At 37.8% G+C, this 17,762-nt stretch overlaps 1 protein-coding gene across 1 annotated transcript in view; it reads left to right on the top strand.

The window, feature by feature from the left end:
• Nucleotides 1-17,458, top strand: part of LOC115218325 (organic cation transporter protein-like) — a 28,195-nt gene extending 10,737 nt beyond the window's left edge. Inside the window, exons 3-10 of the mRNA XM_029788076.2 lie at nucleotides 911-1,284; nucleotides 6,366-6,469; nucleotides 8,802-8,956; nucleotides 10,333-10,504; nucleotides 11,387-11,671; nucleotides 12,695-12,909; nucleotides 14,820-14,928; nucleotides 17,098-17,458. Of these exons, the coding sequence (XP_029643936.2) occupies nucleotides 911-1,284; nucleotides 6,366-6,469; nucleotides 8,802-8,956; nucleotides 10,333-10,504; nucleotides 11,387-11,671; nucleotides 12,695-12,909; nucleotides 14,820-14,928; nucleotides 17,098-17,305 (1,622 nt within the window). The 3' untranslated portion in view covers nucleotides 17,306-17,458. The remainder of the gene's footprint in view (nucleotides 1-910; nucleotides 1,285-6,365; nucleotides 6,470-8,801; nucleotides 8,957-10,332; nucleotides 10,505-11,386; nucleotides 11,672-12,694; nucleotides 12,910-14,819; nucleotides 14,929-17,097) is intronic.
• Nucleotides 17,459-17,762: the final 304 nt, after the last annotated feature.

Below are 17,762 nucleotides of genomic sequence, written 5' to 3'. Positions count from 1 at the left end.
GAAACTGAAAGAAGCTCGTCGTATATATATATATATATATATATATATATATATATATAAGACGCAGGAGTGGCTATGTGGTAAGTAGCTTGCTTACCAACCACATTCCGGATTCAGTCCCACTGCGTGGCACATTGGGCAAATGTCTTCTATTATAGCCTCGGGCAGACCAAAGACTTGTGAGTGGATTTGGTAGACGGAAACTGAAAGAAGCCCGTCGTTTATATGTGTATATGTGTGTGTGTGTTTGTGTGTCTGTGTTCGTCCCCCAACATTACTTGACAACCGATGCTGGTGTGTTTACGTCTCCGTAACTTAGCGGTTCGACAAAAGAGACCGATAGAATAAGTACTAGGCTTACAAAGAATAAGTCCTGGAGTCGATTTGCTCAACTAAAGGCGGTGCTCCAGCATGGCGCAGTCAAATGACAGAAACAAGTAAAAGAGTAAAAGAGTATCTTCTTTATCTTTTATCTTTTACTTGTTTCAGTCATTTGACTGCGGCCATGCTGGAGCACCGTCTTTAGTCGAGCAAATCGACCCCGGGACTTATTCTTTGTAAGCCTAGTACTTATTCTATCGGTCTCTTTTGCCGAACCGCTAAGTGACGGGGACGAAAACACACCAGCATCGGTTGTCAAGTATATACAAATTATAAAAATAATTTTAAAATATATAGTACACTACTATTTCTATTTCGTGGATTTTCACCTGTCGCGTGCGGTGGGGACGAAACACCCGCGATAGTCGAGGGTTTACCGTACATTGGTGCTGATCCAATCGTTTGTATGTCTTCATTTGATGTGCTTGTATTTGTTACCTGCTTCAAAAATAATTAAACTCTAAATCAGAAATAATCCAAGTGGAAATCATTAAATTTAATTAGTGAAATTCTTAATTTTTAATTTTAGATTTGTCAATATCTGAAATTACCGAGGAAATACTGAAAAACTGTGGAGGATTTGGCCCATATCAAAAGAAACTTACGGCCTTTGTTATATTATACGTAGTTTTTGATGCCTTACAATTTTTAACGATGGTGTTTGTAAGGGAGAAGGTCCCCTTTGCTTGTTATCCTTCAAATTTCAATAAATCCTTGATTCCATCAAATATCACCTTGAATGAATTCTTGGATAAGATAACTACTGAAGATGATGAATGCTCTGTGTATCGCCTTGATATGGAAGAAGGATTTTATAATCTTCCAGTCAGTAATTCTACAAAGGAACCGTGTAGTAATGGTCGGATGTTCAACACAAAGGAGTTCTCAACCATTGTATCTGAGGTAAGTAGTTCTAACTCCATTGTTTATACATTCTTTGGGGGTTTTTTAATGGAATATGCTGTAGGAATTTCAGGTAAGAGAGTCCAGTTTGCTGGACATTGCTGTAGAGCTGAAAACGAGGCAATTTCTACTCTTCTCCCCTGGAAGCCATCTACTCGTGATACCAGAGGGCGCACACTCTCCTACCCTGATGTAATCTCCAGGGATACAGGCATCCAGCAACAGGACCTCCGTAATGCTATGATGGACCGTGAAGTCTGGCGTAGCATGGTAAATTCCATTGTCTCGACCACGGTCGAACAATGATGATGATGATGAATTTCAAACACACTAAATTCCGATAACGACGAGATAACATTTTATTTACAAAAGCGACAGATTATTTTATCTCTTTTTTATCTTTTTCTATCAACCAAAACTAAAATACTCCGCCGGTTACGACGACGAGGGTCCCAGTTGATACGATCAACGGAACAGCTTGCTCGTGAAATTAACGTGCAAATGGCTGAGCATTCCACAGACACGTGTACCCTTAACGTAGTTCTCGGGGATAATCAGCGTGACACAGAGAGTGACAAGGCTGACCCTTTGAAATACAAGTACAACTCATTTTTGCCAGCTGAGTGGACTGGAGCAACGTGAAATAAAGTGTCTTGCTCAAGGACACAACGCGTCGCCGGGAATCGAACTCACAACCTCACGATCATGAGCCGAATGCCCTAACCACTAAGCCACGCGCCCTCCCCAACCAAAACTAAAGAAACCCCTCATTACCAGATCCAGGAATCTTTCAATAACTCTTTGACAACTAATTAGTAGACCTCATTTCCTTTGGAAACACTTCTTTACATATCTACGACATACACGAGAATCAAACACGTTTTCATTTTAACACATCTAAAGTATTTCTCAAAAAAACAAAATTTGGAAGCGTCGAATGTGTTTGGTATTTTACGGACAAGAAAGTAAATTCCGAGCGCTGCAGAGCTGTGAAGACAACAGAAAGACTTATTACTCAAACATCTGCGTCGGTGCTGTAGCTGCACTCACAGACATCCTAGACCACATCCAGAGAAAGACTACTCGATTTTTTGGCCTTAAATTACTAACAAACATATTCCAGTGACTGGCCCCAAAGCAAGCTCTGTTTTTTTCTGTTTTATTTACTATTCCATTTGTAGTGATCCTACAACGGCGCGCGCTCGCGCACCGTCCATTTGTATTTCGCGCGTGTTGGTGCCTTTACCAAGGCAGAGAAAGGAAGGGCCCTCTCGCGCATGCGCGAACCACCGGAAGCACGACCCGCTTGCCTATCGTGGTAGTTAGCGAGGCAAGGGGGTCGTAGAACGTTTGACCACTAGCAGCAGCAAGCGGCGACTTGGGACCCAGCGATTGAAGGCGGCGGTCACGCATATATTTGAACTCAGAACGTAACGGCAGACGAAATATGGCTACGCATTACGCCCGACGTGCTAACGTTTCTGCCAGCTCGCCACCTTTACTGGACATACACCTAACATCAATAACAACTTGGCTCAGCTCTCTTGTACAATCTACGACTTCCAAAGAAATCTCTCTATATATAAACGGCAGTTTGTCTGTCTGTGTGTCTGTGTGTCTGTCAGGTTGTACCCTCACCCTGACCACGGCTTTCAACCGATTCTGATGAAACTTGACACACACATAGCCCAATGTCATAATTCAAAACTAACGCAGCGAAAAGTTTGAAAAGTTCCCCCGGTTCTGAAAAAATCGATAAATTCGACATGGGGTCGAGAATCTAAGCTTTTTATATGCAACACATTTTCTGGGCTGTACGTGGGCTGTTCACGCGTTGGGGGGCGCAATGATGTTTTCATGTTTTCGCCCAAAGGAACAGCTAGGAACATCGTATACACAGAAGTATTCGAGTGAAGAGAAGACATTGCAACCTACACATGCGCCTTCGTTCCCTAGAGGGAAAGGACTAGATTGGGATTAGTGGGAACTTATACTTGCTAAAAACCTGTCCCCAATGAAAATGCATATAAAACAATGAAATTATCAAAACGAAAATGGAAAGAAAAATGAAAGATAAAATCGTGAGATAAAAATGAAAATGAAACTTTTTTTGTAGAAAGTTTATTTTACATACCTCTCTCTTCCTCTTTCTCTCTCCCTCTCCTCTTTTTCTTTTTTCTCTTTCTCTCTCTTCTTTCTTGCCTTTTCTACCCTCTCTCTCTACCTTGCTCTCAGTATATATATATATATATATATACATATATACATATATACATATATATACATATATACATATATACATATATATATTACATACATATATATATATATACATATATACATAAACATATATGTATGTGTGTATATATATATATAAATATATGTCTGTGTATATATGTGTGTGTGTAAGTATGTGTATATGCGTGTATTTATGTGCTTGGATATGTGCACGTGTATGCGTATGTGTATGTATGTATGTATGTATGTATGTATGTATGTATGTATGTATGTATGTATGTATGTTGTATGTATGTATGTATGTTTGTATGTATGTATGTATGTATGTATGTATGTATGTATGTATGTATACGTACGTTACTTAATGCCGAACGAATACGTCTAAGGGACCCCGAAAGGATGAAAAGCAATGTCGACCTAAGCATTTCGCCTGGCGAGCTAACGATTCTGCCAGCTCGCTGCCTTGATAATGAGGATGATGATGATATTCACTGGGTAATTTGCAAAAACTTGGACCTGCCCTATGATAAAAACTGGTGGGAACACAAACCACTTCTAGTGCTTGTAAATGACCACGTCTCACTACACTCGAATTTCACCGTTTAAACTGACAGAAAGAGAGAAGCGAATAGACCAGACATTATATTGAAAGACTTCAGACAAAAATCATGCTTCCTCATCGATATGACTGTCCCAATCGACATAAATGTATCTGTCAAGACCAACCGAAAACTGAGCAATTATAAAGATCTTGAAATAGAAATTGGCAAAATGTGGAACCTCAAGACCAAAACAATACCTATTGTCATAGGTGCCCCTGGAATGATAGCAAAATGGGTTGATTCCTACCTAGCTCAGATACCAGGAATTCCAAAAATGGCAGAAATTCAAACAACAGTGCTCATGGGAACTGCCCATATCCTACGTAAAATACTTTCTATGTAATCTCAAATTTTAAAACAAATTTATAATTTTCTTATGTCTTCTTAAGCATTCTCTAGAACAATACTTTGTGCAAAACCAAATATATACGGCACCCTAGGCATAACACCAACTTGAACTTCTAACTTATTGTCTCTAGAGGACTCTGGGTGAGACTTGGAGCCAAATGGTACAAATACCATCATATAATAATAATAATTCTTTCTACTGGAAGTACAAGGCCTCAAATTTGGGGGAAGGGATTAAGTCGATTACATCGACCCCAGTGCATAATTGGTTCCCCGAAAGGATGAAAGGCAAAGTCGACCTCTGCCTTTCATCCTTTCGGGGTCGATAAATTAAGTACCAGTTACGCACTGGGGTCGATATAATCGACTTAATCCGTTTGTCTGTCCTTGTTTGTCCTCTCTGTGTGTAGCCCCTTGTGTAAAGAAATAGGTACCGATCGTGAGTCGTATACTTTAACCACTACGCCACGATTCCTCACTATTAAAATATTTATATATAAACAAATTATAACGATATATCTATATATATAAAACTGTAGTTGTGTGAGTGTCTGTCCTCTTCGATTTAGATTCCTAACTACTCCCACATTTTGCGGTGCAGTTTAACCAAATTCGGATATCTTATAGTCGTGATTCATATCGAGCCCGTCTGGCTATTAGCGCGCGTCTACGATGAGTCTACGATTTTAAAAATAATTTAACATCATTTTTTATTCCATTTTAATGCATAATTTTTCGTGTGTCGATGGCGGCGGAGTTGGCGTCCATGGTCACACCTGCACCTGTTTGCTTCTCCCCCTTCTTCCCTCCCTCGTGAAGCTGTGGGGAAGGGAGTGTAAGGAAATCAACGTCGTAAAGCGTTGTCAAGGAGACCAGCGTTCTTTTAGAACAACGACTTCATGGCTTGAAGACACCAAAACAGAAATGGCTAAGAAAGCCCGAATTGGCATCTATAAGGGAAGTAACTCTCTAAAAATGCTTATATAGTTAGTTCCCTTACAAACCCGAGCAACGCCGGGCGATACTGCTAGTAGTATCTATACTAATACATACGTTTTTCGAAAGTAATTCTGGAAGTACGATACAGTAATCTCTCGCCATATCGCGGTTCACTTATCGCGGTTTATTATTTAAGCTTACTCCAATTCCTCCGAGGTGTTATTTTACATTTATAATAAAATAAATATATAGAAATTATAAAAATAATTTTTAAAATATACAGTAAAGTAATGTTTCTACTTCGCGGATTTTCACCTATCGCGTGGGGCTTCGGAACGTAACACCCGCGATAGTCGAGGGATTGTTGTATAAATGATTTCAGCTGATTTGCATATAGCAACACTTTCGTATAGATTTTAAAACTGTTTTATAGAACTTCATAACTATGTTTAACAAAAGTTTGTAGCTTAGGCGCAGGAGTGGCTGTGTGGTAAGTAGCTTGTTTACCAACCACATGGTTCTGGGTTCAGTCCCACTGCGTGGCACCTTGGGCAAGTGTCTTCTACTATAGCCTCGGGCCGACCAAAGCCTTGTGAGTGGATTTGGTAGAGGGAAACTGAAAGAAGCCCGTCGTATATATGTATATATATATATATATATGTATATATATATATGTGTGTTTGTGTGTCTGTGTTTGTCCCCCTAGCATTGCCTGACAACCGATGCTGGTGTTCTTATGTCCCCGTTACTTAGCGGTTCGGCAAAAGAGACCGATAGAATAAGTACTGGGCTTACAAAAAGAATAAGTCCCGGGGTCGAGTTGCTCGATTAAAGGCGGTGCTCCAGCATGGCCGCAGTCAAATGACTGAAACAAGTAAAAGAGTAAAAGAGTAAAGAGTTAGTTGTTGGTAATATTTTTGTTTGTTTTTCTCTTTTTGTTTTTTTCTATTTCAGTTTGATTTAGTTTGCGAAAAAGAATGGATGAGAAACCTAATAGTGTCTATAATGTTTGTTGGTGTTCTTATTGGAAGTTCTGTGTGTGGAATATTGTCTGACAAGTAAGTATGAAATGTTGACCATCTTAACGATTCTGAATTAAAATACAAATGAATTGGATTGGGAGCACTCCGTCGGTTACGACGATGAGGGTTCCGGTTGATCCGAATCAACGGAACAGCCTAACGTGTAAGTGGCTGAGCACTCCACAGATACGTGTACCCTTAACGTAGTTCTCGGGGATATTCAGCGTGACACAGAGAGTGACAAGGCCGGCCCTTTGAAATACAGGTACAACAGAAACAGGAAGTAAGAGTGAGAGAAAGTTGTGGTGAAAGAGTACAGCGGGGATCACCACCACCCCCTGCCGGAGCCTCGTGGAGCTTTAGGTGTTTTCGCTCAATAAACACTCACAACGCCCGGTCTGGGAATCGAAACCGCGATCCTATGACCGCGAGTCCGCTGCCCTAACCACTGGGCCATTGCGCCTCCACAATACAAATGAATATATATTTAGTAATGAGAAATACGTATCATATAAACTAACGGCGAAAACTGTCGATGTAAATGATCTGCGCCAATGTGGTACAAACGACAATGTGGTACAAATGCTAATGCGGTACAAATGCTAATGCGGTACAAACGGCAATGTGATACAAAACGCTAATGTGGTACAAACGCCAATGTGGTACAAATGCTAATGCGGTACAAACGGCAATGTGGTACAAAACGCTAATGTGGTACAAAACGCCAATGTGGTACAAATGCTAATGCGGTACAAACGGCAATGTGGTACAAAACGCTAATGTGGTACAAAACGCCAATGTGGTACAAATGCTAATGCGGTACAAACGGCAATGTGGTACAAAACGCTAATGTGGTACAAAACGCCAATGTGGTACAACTGCTAATGCGGTACAAACGGCAATGTGGTACAAAACGCTAATGTGGTACAAAAATGTCAATGTGGTACAAAAAACGTGCAACAAACTCACTAGCATAAAGCAAAACCACCCTGCCCGTACACCTCCCCACCCCATATGTGTGTGTATGCATGTGTGTGTGCGTATGTATGTATATGTATTTTCAATATGTCACCGCGTGTGTATCGTTGACGATTTTCTTTCTCCGTCTTCCCTTCTTTGGACTTTCTCTATATTTCTGACGAAGAGCTCCGCTCGAAACGAGGAAATCCTCTTTCTTTCCTTTCCTGAGCGTCCAATAACCCTGTACTTATTTCAACATCCTCGTGTTGTTTGTTTTTCTTGCTTGTTCATGTTTGGATTAACTATATATATATATACATATATATATATATATATATATTATATATATAACTATATATAACTATATATATATATATATACATATATATATATATATATATATATATATTATATATATATATATATATATATATATATGTATACGTATATGTATATGTATATATGTATATGTAAAAAAATACAAACTGGGACAAGAACGCAAAACATTTAGAAGACGATACAAAAAACACGGACGGGAGATTCGAAGCCTTCAATCTTCAGTCAAGAACCGGATCATCCTCGCAATTTCGGCTGATTAATCTTGAGATTGCTCCGATCTAGCCAGCCCCAAAGGAAAATCTAAGCCAAGCGCATATATGTATGTATGTATATATATACTATATATATATATATATATATATATATATATATATATATATATATATAGATTGGGTGATACAGGCAGGCAAAATAGAACTGAAAACAAATATCTTTTTTATTAATATTTAGCACAATAGCAGAGTGAATGAAGGCCTAAAAGCTTGGTGCGTTGGCTCTTATGTAACTCGCTACATAGGGAGCTGTTATGAATTTATAGACCTGTGAAAATAGAATACCCCCTGGGGTTGTTTATTCTTTTATTTGATTCAGTCATTTGACTGCGGCCATGCTGGAGCAGCGCCTTTAATCGAACGAATCGACCCTAGGACTCATTCTTTGTAAGCCTCATACTTATTCTATCGTTCTCTTTTGCCGAACCGCAAGGCTTTGGTCGGCCCGAGGCTATATAGCAGGAGACACTTGCCCAAGATGCCACGCAGTAGGAGTGAACCCGGCACCGTGTGGTTGGGAAGCAAGCTACTTACCACACAGCCACTCCAGGAACAATTTCTAAAAAAACAATTATGTCAGGCAGATAATTCATATCTTTCAAATAGTTTGCTCATTATACAACTACACACACACACACACACACACACACACACACACACACACACACACACACTAGAAGAAGACGTATTAATAGATTAGTATCAGAAGATGCAATCTTTTCTAGACGCAAAAATGAGAAGACTCTTCGAAATGACTCAACGATCTGACTCAATGATCTTTTTTCTCTCTTTTTCAGAATCGGCCGATTTAAAACATACTGTTTTTCAGAAATAGCGTACCTCATTTGCGCTATAACTAAAATAAACTCAACAAATTATACCATGTTTGTTATTATGTACTTCCTCGAAGGATTCGGACAAGCAGGAACCTTTATGATGTTATACACCATCTGTGAGTGATTCAGTGATTCATATAAAACAAAATTGCTATTATTATTATTATTGTTATTATTATTATATGTTTGACTTTTGCTTTATATTCGTACAAGTTGGCTCCAAGTCTCACCCAGAGACCTCAAGAGACAACAGGTTGGAAGTTCACGTTGTTGTTATGCCTAGTGTGCCATATATTTGGTTGTTTTTTGTGTTGTACTAGTGGATGTCTAAAAAAAAAATTGTTTGTTTTAAACCTTGAGATTACATAGAAAGTATTTTTATTATTATTATTATTATTATTATTATTATTATTATTATTATTATTATTATTATTATTATTATTATTATATTATCATTATTATTATTATTATTATCATCAACGTGATAAAGGCAGCGAGCTAGCAGAATCGTTAGCGCATTGTACGAAAGTTGGGGAGAGGGCTGATACCTTAGTGGTCATGACGCTTGTGGATTTTTCGTGGGGTCTCCATGAGTAGGCCAGTGTTGCTTGCTTCTTTTAGGCATTTTCTTTGGTATATTTTTCATTATTATTGACTTTTTACATGACTTTTTACATGTAACCCCACTTTGTCCTTCATGTTCAGTTAATATCCAATCTTATATTTGTTAGCCCTTGAGGCTAATAAAGAAAGGATTATTACTACTACTACTACTACTACTACTACTACTATCATCATCTTCTTCTTCAAAATGTATCATGCGCTCTTACACATCCCCTGTCCAAAATAATATATTTCTCATATAGACATGTATATATATATATATATATATATATATATATATATATGCGTGTGTGTGTTTGTGTGTCTGTGTTTGTCCCCTATTGTTTATGTCCCCGTTACTTAGCGGTTCGGCAAAAGAGACCGATAGAATAAGTACTGGGCTTACAAAAGAATAAGTCCCGGGGTCGAGTTGCTCGATTAAAGGCGGTGCTCCAGCATGGCCGCAGTCAAATGACTGAAACAAGTAAAAGAGTATAACGCCATATGCATTGATTGTACACAATCCTTTAAATCTCCAGCAAAGTCTCAGCTGGATTGTTTTGTTTTTGTTTTTTGTAGGCCCGGACGGTAGAAAAATATATCGACTTTGGTGTGGTTTGTCTTTACAAGAAAGCCCACTTAATCTGCGGACTGTTCAACATCACCATCTGGCCCTTGGGTGTCATTAAGTGAAACCTACACATTTACATTCCCATTGAGACTAAGCCTAAACGCTACGCGCCCCCAGTGCCCGGGGTCTCGTCTAAGTTACACAACAAGAAAAAAATGTGTCGCCAGACATACCGTATGATGCTCTACTATTTCTGGCATTCTCCACTTTCTTTTATTAGACATCATATCTATTCGACCTTTTTTCCTTCCATTACAGTAGTAGAATGTGTCTCACAAAATTACCGAATGCCTTTGAATTTTGCTGTTCATGGAATCTTTGCTCTCGGAGAAATGCTTCTTGCAGGACTGGCATATGGACTTCGTGACTGGAAATATCTATTGTATGCTACATGTCTTCCGCACATTCCGCTGCTCATTATAGCAATGAAGTAGGTAGATCTTTGCAGTTTGGGAGAATAGTCTTTCTGGTTAATGTATAATTTTGGTATTTGTACAACTAGTTTAATTAATTTTCTTACAGCTTTTACATAAGCACCTACACGCGCACACACGAGTTTACTATAGTGTTTAATGAAGCAAGATCACCATACATATATACACATAGGCGTAGGAGTGGTTATGTGGTAAGTAGCTTGCTTACCAACCACATGGTTCCGGGTTCAGTCCCACTGCGTCGCACCTTGGGTAAGTGTCCTCTACTATAGCCTCGGGCCAACCAAAGCCTTGTGAGTGGATTTAGTAGAGGGAAACTGAAAGAAGCCCGTCGTATATATGTATATATATATATGTATGTGTGTGTATATGTTTGTGTGTCTGTGTTTGTTCCCCCAACATCGCTTGACAACCGATGCTGGTGTATTTACGTCCCCGTAACTTGGCGGTTCGGCAAAAGAGTTCGATAGAATAAGTACTAGGCTTACAAAGAATAAGTCCCGGGGTCGATTTGCTCGACTAAAGGTGGTGCTCCAGCATGGCCACAGTCAAATGACTGAAACAAGTAAAAGAGTAAAAGAGTATATACAAGCTTACATATTTGTGCATGCGTAATTGAATAATCTTAAAGCGTAGAGTAACTTTGAGTTATCAATTTCATGATAAACTTATTACAGTACTTAAATAGGATAAACACGTTGGTCACAGCTTCACATATTTCTCTACAGATTTACACATTACATTACTTTTTCTTAACTTGATCCTAAATTGGCCTAAATGATCACTTCAAATTTTATATTCTATAACTTCAATCCCCACTTCAATGAGAATATCATATTTTCTTATCTCACCGTCCAGAAATGTTTTTTACTTGACAGATATCTTCCTGAATCTCCTCGGTGGCTTCTTAGTAAAAGAAAATTTGAAAAAGCAAAAAAGTCATTCAACAGGATAGCAAGAGCAAATAAAAGAGACGATGAGAAGATGGCAAATCTTTGGAAACTTCAAAGAGAAGTAGAAAGCAAATCAATAATTCATGAACAAACTGATGGTGATACATATATTAGAAATAATCGAAAATCTGAAAAGAAATCTTCCACAGCAATTGATCTCTTTAAGAAACCTCGAAGAGTGTTGATTTCTACAAATCTTTGGTTTAATTGGTAAATATATAGTGTTGTTAATTAGTTATTAGAAATAGTAAATGTTTACAGTAGCATGAACGGGAATACTTTTATGTAATATTTGCGCATATGGCCCAGTGGTTAGGGCAGTAGACTCGCGGTCGGAGGATCGCGGTTTCGATTCCCAGACCGGGCGTTGTGTGTGTTTATTGAGCGAAAACACCAAAAGCTCCACGAGGCTCCGACAGGAGGTGGTGGCGACCCCTCTTGTACTCTTTCGCCCCAACTTTCTCTCACTCTTACTTCCTGTTTCTTGAGTAACGCTGCGATGGACTGGCGTCCTGTCCAGCTGGGGGGAGCACATACGCCATAGAAACCGGAAAACCGGGTCCAATGAGCCTGGCTAGGCTTGAAAAGGGCGCATAAGTAAATAATAAATAATATTTGCACATATCTATATGATATGTTAACTATTCATTAATAATTATACGTCCCACCAAGACAACGTGCTGGCAGAATCGTTAGCACACCGGGAAAAAATCCCAACGGCATTTCGTCCGTTTTTATATTCTAAGTTCGACTTCCTCCGAGGTCAATTTTTACCTTTCATTCTTTGGGTTTGATAAAATAGATACCTATTTCTTTATTACCCACAAGGGGCTAAACACAGAGGGGACAAACAAGGATAGACATAGGTATTAAGTCGATTACATCGACCCCAGTGCGTAACTGGTACTTAATTTATCGACCCCGAAAGGATGAAAGGCAAAGTCAACCTCGGCGGAATTTGAACTCACAACGTAACGCAAACGAAATACCGCTAAGCATTTCGCCCGGCGTGCTAACGTTTCTGCCAGCTCGCCGCCTTGATAAAATAGATACCAGTTGTACACTGGGGTCGATCTATTTGGTTAGACTCCATTCCCGAAATTGCTGGCCTTGTGCCAAAATTTGAAATCAATACTTATACTACGAACCATTTTTTTTTATCTATTTTTATCTATTACTGTGTTATTAAACACAATCAACGGATGACTTCCAACGCTACCGATTTTATTGCAGGATTGTGAACAGTATGCTTTATTACGGAGTGACATTAAATTCTGTTGATATGTCTGGAAATCGATATTTAAACTTCGTGTTGATATCAGCAGTAGAAATTCCAGCCGGCTTTATCGGGTACATCTTCTTTCACTGGTTTGGTCATCGAAAGCCGCTCTGTTTCTTCATGGTATTCGCTGGACTTAACTGCATTGTCTCAAACTTTGCGCCAAAAGGTAAACTGTTGTTGCATCAAATATTAATATTCAACCAATGTTCAAATATTGAGCTAGCAGAATCTTAAGCATGCCGGGCGAAATACTTAGCGGCATTTCGTCCGTCATCACGTTCTAGGTTCAATTTCCACCGAGGTTAATTTTGCGTTTCGCCCCTTCGAGGTCGATAAAATACGTTCTAGTTGAGCACTGGGGTCGATGTAATCGGTTTAGCCCCACCCACTAAATTGCTGGTCTTGTTCAAAAAAAGAATTTGAAATCAATATTAAAACATTAGGGATACAAATCGTTATAATGAGAAAATCATTTTACATTTACCTGTTTTTCGTTCATAATTACAATAAAACTCGGAAATCATGCAGTGAGTACCCAATGACAGCTAACTCATCACAAAACAATGTTTTAGCCAAGACTTAATTACTAATAATTTTACGAACTAAACAATGGCTCCAGTAAGCACTCACGTAGATCTTTTAAGTTTGAGGTTCTACGTTTACTACTAGACAAAAGGTTGTAAAAATATCTCATCGAATAATTGCTTTCAGTGAAATTAGATACACAGAGTAGGATACTTAGAAAACTTCCCTTCCATGTTTTGTGTTATATATATATAATATATATTATATATATATATATATATATATATATATATATATATATATATGTACGTAAAGTAAAGTAGCCATCATCATATGGCTACCACTAAGGGTGGGTGTACTGTAGCAGCCCCAGAGATCATGTCTCCAGCTGGCTTTAGGCACACTTTCTGTGTCCTTGTGGTATTTGAAAAGGGAGGGCATCCCTCTCTCGTAAACCTAAGTGATACGCACGGACTGCAGTTTCTAGGTATTTGTCTGTTGTCAACGTACGGCAATCACCGGTTTTCGATGATCTCCTGGGGCTAAAAGCTACAGTAACACCCACCCTTAGTGGTTACCCATATTGAGATGGCTATTATACTTTACGTTGTCGAGCAGTTACTGTTTACATCTCGTTCAGAGATTTATTATCGCTAATATATATATATATATATATATATATATATATATATATATGGGTCAAAAATAAGGAGTACGTTCCGTGACGCGAATAATATTTTCAGAAGTCAAACATGTATAGTAATAAACAAACGTGTAAAAAGACTAAAACGAAAGAAATATTAAATGCATGAATGCACAGACGAACGGAGAAAGGGTGGATGCAATATTATCGATAATGGCACGAAATTGCGCTCGAAACCTTGGCCGAATACTGATGAGGAATTTGTGACTTTCTGTGTTTGTTCTCCGTTCGTCTGTGCATTCAGTGCATTTAGTATATGACTTTCCGTACGTTTTTTATTATTATACGTGTTAAATGTACGTAATAGGCGCAGGAATGGCTGTGTAGTAAGTAGCTTGCTTACCAACCACATGGTTCCGGGTTCAGTCCCACTGCGTGGCATCTTGAGCAAGTGTCTTCTGCTATAGCCCCGGGCCGACCAATGCCTTGTGAGTGGATTTGGTAGACGGAAACTGAAAGAAGCCTGTCGTATATATGTATATATATATGTGTGTGTGTGTGTGTGTGTGTGGTGTGTGTGTGTGTGTGTGTGTGTTTGTGTATCTGTGTTTGTCCCCCCTAGCATTGCTTGACAACCGATGCTGGTGTGTTTACGTCCCCGTCACTTAGCGGTTCGGCAAAGAGACCGATAGAATAAGTACTGGGCTTACAAAGAATAAGTCCCGGGGTCGAGTTGCTCGACTAAAGGCGGTGCTCCAGCATGGCCGCAGTCAAATGACTGAAACAATTAAAAGAGTAAAAGAGAGTATCTATGAACGTGTGTGTGTGTATGTGTGTGTATGTAATGTTGTGGAAATACAACTTGCTTTACAAACAATAACTATTACTCATGTACAATATCTTTTCAGCTAACCTTTGGCTTCCACTTATGTTAACTGTTCTCGGAAAGCTGGGTGGGTCAGCATCATTTAATGGTATTTACCTGACCTCAGTTGAACTATTTCCAACAGTGGTACGGTAAGTATCGTGCTTTTGTTGACTCTTTTTTTTTAAGTATCTAAGCGGTAATTCGGATGTAGTTACTCTCTGGTTTCTAATATCAAGAACCGTCTATGATCGAACATTGTTATACACAGGCAAACACATACATAAACATCTACCACCATACATACATACATACAAACATACATACATACAAACATACATGCATACATACAAATACATACATGCCATCATACAGACATACATACATAAAACATACATACATACATACATACAACATGCATACTACACACATACATGCATACATTATACATACAAACATACATACATACAACATACATACATACATAGATACATACATACAAACATAATCATACATTAAATACATTAACAGCATACATACAACATACATACATACATACATACATACATACAAAACGATACATACAAACATACATACATACATACATACATACATACTACATACATACATACATTACATGCATTGCATACATACATACATACAACACACATACATACATACATTAATATACATATATCATACATACATACATACATGCATACCATACATACATACCATACATACATACATACATACATACATACATACATACATACCAAAAGTACATACAAACATACATACATCAAAAATACATACATACATACATACATACATTACATACATTACAACAACATACATACATACATACAAACAGATACATACAAACATACATAACATGCATACATACATACATACCAACATTACAACATTACATACATACATACATACAAACATACATACAAACATACATTACATACATACATACATACATGCATACATACATACATACATACATACATACATACATACATGAACATTACATACCAATTACCATACATACATACATACATACCATACATAAATACATGCATACATACATACATGTGTATGTGTGTGGTTGTGTATTATGTACAAAGGTGATAATAATTTTTTAATTTTATCCCAGCGAAATTACACGCGTTTTCGATAAGGTTGGAGACTAAATAGTTTCCTTGTATAATAATCACATTTATAAATCGGACATATGTACCCACACAATTTTATTCAATATCGTCACAACTATCCGAAGGATGGTCACGTGAATCTCTAACAGGTTGTGAAGATTTTTTTCCATCTTTACTAGTATGTATACAGTAATACCTCCTCTTACGAGGAGCCGCTTTACGAGACATCGGGTTTACGAGTTTATTTTTCAAGCGCAAGATCCAAGTTTTGAACGAAGTGCAAAAGTTTCTACTTCCATAACAAATGCTTCTGCATGTTACTGAGAAATTTATAGAAAGCAAAAAACGCTTCTTTCTAAGCAAACAACTCTAGACTTGTTTTTTTAAAAAGAAATCTACAAGTCCGTCTACGAGTGCTTGTGAATCGATGATCGCGTCTTCAAGTGATGGTGTGCATCCGTCTAATGTGAGTGAAAGTGATTCAGAAAACGATTATATTAATAATATTTTTTGTTAGAAATTATCTTTTTACTTTACATAAAATATTGTTTACATTCAACTGTTGTTTTATAACCGTTTATTTACAAGCATTACAAATTTTACTCGTAAAATATTCTTCTGGGAACGAATTACGATCTATAACATTGCTACTATGTGAAAATATCGCTCTGCTTTACGAGTCTTTCGCATTACGAACGGTCTCCGGTAACAAATTAACTCCTATATCGAGGAATTACGTGTGTGTGTATGTGTGTGTGTGTGTGTGTGTGTGTGTGTGTGTGTATGTGTGTGTGTGTGTATGTGTGTGTGTGTGTGTGTGTTGTGTGGTGTGAATAAACTTTCACGTTTTATTATCTACAATTTTTCAATGTTAGAATTCTTGAATATTGAAATAAACTAGTACTTTCATGTGTTACGCGATCATCAGGTTTATGTAGTTACTTTCGTGCTCCACAATTCGTATATATGTATGTGTGTGCATACACACATACATACATACATACATACATACATACATACATACATACATACATGCATACATACATACATGCATACATACATGCATGCATACATACATACATACATACATACATACATACATACATACATACATATCTATATGTATGTTCGATATATTTGACTTCTTTTGTATTTCAGCAACAGTGGCATAGGAATAGCTTCGTCAGTTTCTCGAGTTGGTGCTATTCTTGCACCACAGATTCTTGGATTATCTGTGTACCTATCTTGGTTGCCACTCAGTATTTACGGTGCACTGGGTATTCTTGGAGGATTCCTCATTCTTTTACTTCCCGAAATGAAAGATTCCTATTTACTAGAAACGCTTGAAGATATGGATAACTTGTAAATTTGGCTTTTCATTGAAAGGAACAGAATGAGAAGTATTTTATATTAAATTTTTGTCAATATATTACGCTTCCTAACATATTTGCATTTATTTATTACAATATATTTATTTTTTGCACTATTCAAAGCGTGGCTGGACACACCATTCGGACTTGAGTGTTTAGTTCGTAAAATTATTGGTAATTAAGTCTTGGCTAAAACATTGTTTTGTGATGAGTTAGCCGTCATTGGGTACTCACTGCATGATTTCCGAGTTTTATTGTAATTATGAACGAAAAACAGGTAAATGTAAAATGATTTTCTCATTATAACGATTTTTATCCCTAGTATTTTAATATTGATTTCAAATTCTTTTTTGAACAAGACTAGCAATTTAGTGGGTGGGGCTAAGCCGATTACAACGAACCCAGTGCTCAACTAGTATGTGTTTTATCGACCTTGAAGGGGCGAAAAGCAAA

Source organism: Octopus sinensis, linkage group LG13 (genome assembly GCF_006345805.1).
Source record: "Octopus sinensis linkage group LG13, ASM634580v1, whole genome shotgun sequence".
Lineage (NCBI taxonomy): Eukaryota > Metazoa > Mollusca > Cephalopoda > Octopoda > Octopodidae > Octopus > Octopus sinensis.
Note: the sequence above shows the minus strand (reverse complement) of the source record. Positions and strands in the feature narration are given on the sequence as shown.